Source organism: Populus euphratica, unplaced genomic scaffold, assembly GCF_000495115.2.
Source record: "Populus euphratica unplaced genomic scaffold, PopEup_1.0 scaffold75.1, whole genome shotgun sequence".
NCBI classification, from domain to species: domain Eukaryota; kingdom Viridiplantae; phylum Streptophyta; class Magnoliopsida; order Malpighiales; family Salicaceae; genus Populus; species Populus euphratica.
In genome coordinates, this window is record NW_011499866.1 from 231,579 (window position 1) to 233,992 (window position 2,414).

Genomic DNA, 2,414 nt, shown 5'->3' on the forward strand with positions numbered 1-2,414 from the left:
ATGGAACCTCTGCCTCAACAAGAGGCATGCGAACTCTTTTGCAAGAAGGCATTCAAGTTTGACTTTCAAGGGATATGTCCTAAAGATTTGGAGGCATTATCTCATAACATTGTTAGAAGGTGTGGAGGATTGCCATTAGCAATTGCGGCTGTTGGTAGACTTCTAGCAACCAAGGAAAAGGTGGTTCTCGAATGGGAAAAGGTTGCTTGATAACCTCGGTTCAGCACTGGTTTGTGATCCGCATGTTGAGAATGTCACAAAAATTCTCTTCCTTGGTTACAATGATCTGCCTTACCACCTCAAATCTTGTTTCTTACACTTTGGTATGTTTCCAGAGGATTTCTCCATCAGGCGTAGTAAACTAATCAAACTATGGATTGCTGAGGGATTTATACAATAATAGCAAGGCATGACGTTAGAAAAGACAGCAGAAGAATACTTCACTGAACTTATCCATCGAAGTTTGGTTCAGCTGAATGAAGCTGGTTTGAAAGGAATTCTTAGAACATGTCGAGTTCATGATTTAGTGCGTGACATCATTCTTTCCAAGTCAATGGAGTTGAGTTTCTGCCACATTTCCAAGAATTGCTCATCTATTGAAGGCATAGCACGGCGACGACTCTCCATAAGCAAAAGAGTGATTAGTAACATTTCGAGGAGCAGCAGCAGCACCAAGTCTCAAACTCGCTCTGTCATGGTCTTCAATGGAGTTGATGTCCAGAAGCCTTTAATCTCTGCAATATTTACAAAATTTAAGCTTTTGACCATGTTAGATTTTGAAAGGTATCCCATAGATCGCATCCCCAAAGAACTGGGAAACTTGTTGCATCAAAGGTACTCAAGCCTAAAGGATGCTAAAGTGTCCAAACTCCCAAAATCCATCGGTTAGCTCTACAACTTGGGAGACTATAGATTTGAGCAATTCCTTTGTGGAGGAACTGCCAGTTGAGATCAGCAGGTTCCCAAAACTACGACATCTTCTGGGAGTTCACGAAAAGACTCGCACGTTGAAGATACGTGGAAGTATTGGTGATCGAGTTCTTACAAACACTTCATAGAATTAAAGTAGATCATGATGTGAGATTAATCAATGAGTTGCAAATGTTGGAGCAGATGAGGAAATTGGGGATCACAGATTTGAAACGAGAATATGGAAGGGATTTATGCACTGCGTTAGAGGAGATAATACTTGCAAACACAATCAGTCTTTTCAGTCAAAAAGGATGAGATTCTTGAAGCGCAAACAATGTCTTCTCCTCCTCCTCGCCTTCAAAGTCTATACCTTCATGGGAAATCAGAAAGGTTTCCATGTTGGATTTCCAAACTGAACAATCTAGTTACGTTGGGATTAGTGTTTTCAAGATTGAATGATGATCCAGTTAAAGTCTTTCAAGCTTTGCCCAGTTTAAAATCTCTTGGGCTCTTTTGTGGATACGATGAAGAGGAAGTGCATTTTGAAGGAGGGTTTCTTAAGCTCAAGTGGCTCTCTCTTTCCGGATTGAATTCCATTATAATAGAAAAAGGAGCGTTGCCCCTTCTTCAAGAGCTAGCTGTAGGAGCTTGCCCGCAACAGAGACAGGTGCCTTCAGGAATCCAGCACTTGAAAGACCTCAAAGAATTGTCATTTGCAGGGATACCAGATGACTCCACCCAAAGATTGTCATGCAATGGAGGGGAAGACCACTGGATGGTCAAGAATGTACCATGTCTCCAATACGACGGGATTTATGATCCCACGATGAAACATCTTATGCAGCAGAGGCCAAAAGATATTTTCCTTGAAGTTATCATGCTAATATAATCATATGTTAACTGGCAATGGTGATGAATCTGGTCGAGTAGCCCATTAAGTGTAGCAATTTGATAGTCTGATTGGGAGGGAGTTGCTTTTCTGGGTGATGGAGGTATCGATTTTAACTTCAAGCCAAGGTGGAAACTCCTTCAAGAAGATTTCTTTCTCTCGACTGCCACATGAGCACTGAACAGGGCTGATATATAATGCAGGGTCCAGTTTACAAAAGCCGAGACCAGTGAGCCAGTGTGGTCCGGTGAGTTATTGAACCAGAAGAAAAGAGGGCCTAAACAAAGGAAACCAGTGTTGATTCCAACTTTTCTGAGAGGTGACGATTAATTAACGCAACAGGTTTCTGGCCTTGATAGGCTGCATTATCTTGGACCGAGGAGGGTGTTAATCTTGCCTGTAATGATAATAGCAAGAATTAAAGGTAAAGAATAGACTAATCCAAATGCTGGCTGATCCGGGCACCGCAGCAACCCAATACTGTTTCCGTGTGTGGTATTGTAATGCTAGAAAGCATGTTTTTTAAAATAATTTTTATTTTTATATTACTATTTCAAAATTATTAAAAAAATATGCTTAAAAAAACATTCTTGATTTCTCTTATCTAGTGTGA

General features: G+C 40.8%; 1 protein-coding gene across 1 annotated transcript; it reads left to right on the top strand.

Moving 5' to 3' along the window:
• On the top strand, positions 1 to 1,801 carry LOC105126270 (probable disease resistance protein At1g58390). Its single transcript, XM_011027089.1, has 3 exons — positions 1 to 201; positions 473 to 884; positions 1,206 to 1,801. Exons 1-3 carry the CDS (start codon positions 1 to 3, stop codon positions 1,799 to 1,801), a joined length of 1,209 nt encoding a protein of 402 aa, XP_011025391.1.
• The last annotated feature ends 613 nt before the right edge of the window (positions 1,802 to 2,414 follow it).

Excerpts from the sequence above, each read along its gene's own strand:
- LOC105126270 (XM_011027089.1), top strand. The coding sequence starts at position 1 with ATGGAACCTCTGCCTCAACAAGAGGCATGCGAACTCTTTTGCAAGAAG. Across the intron at positions 202-472 it reads TGGTTCTCGAATGGGAAAAG|CTGAATGAAGCTGGTTTGAA; the intron begins GTTGCTTGATAA and ends AGTTTGGTTCAG. Across the intron at positions 885-1,205 it reads CAAACTCCCAAAATCCATCG|TCTTTTCAGTCAAAAAGGAT; the intron begins GTTAGCTCTACA and ends AAACACAATCAG.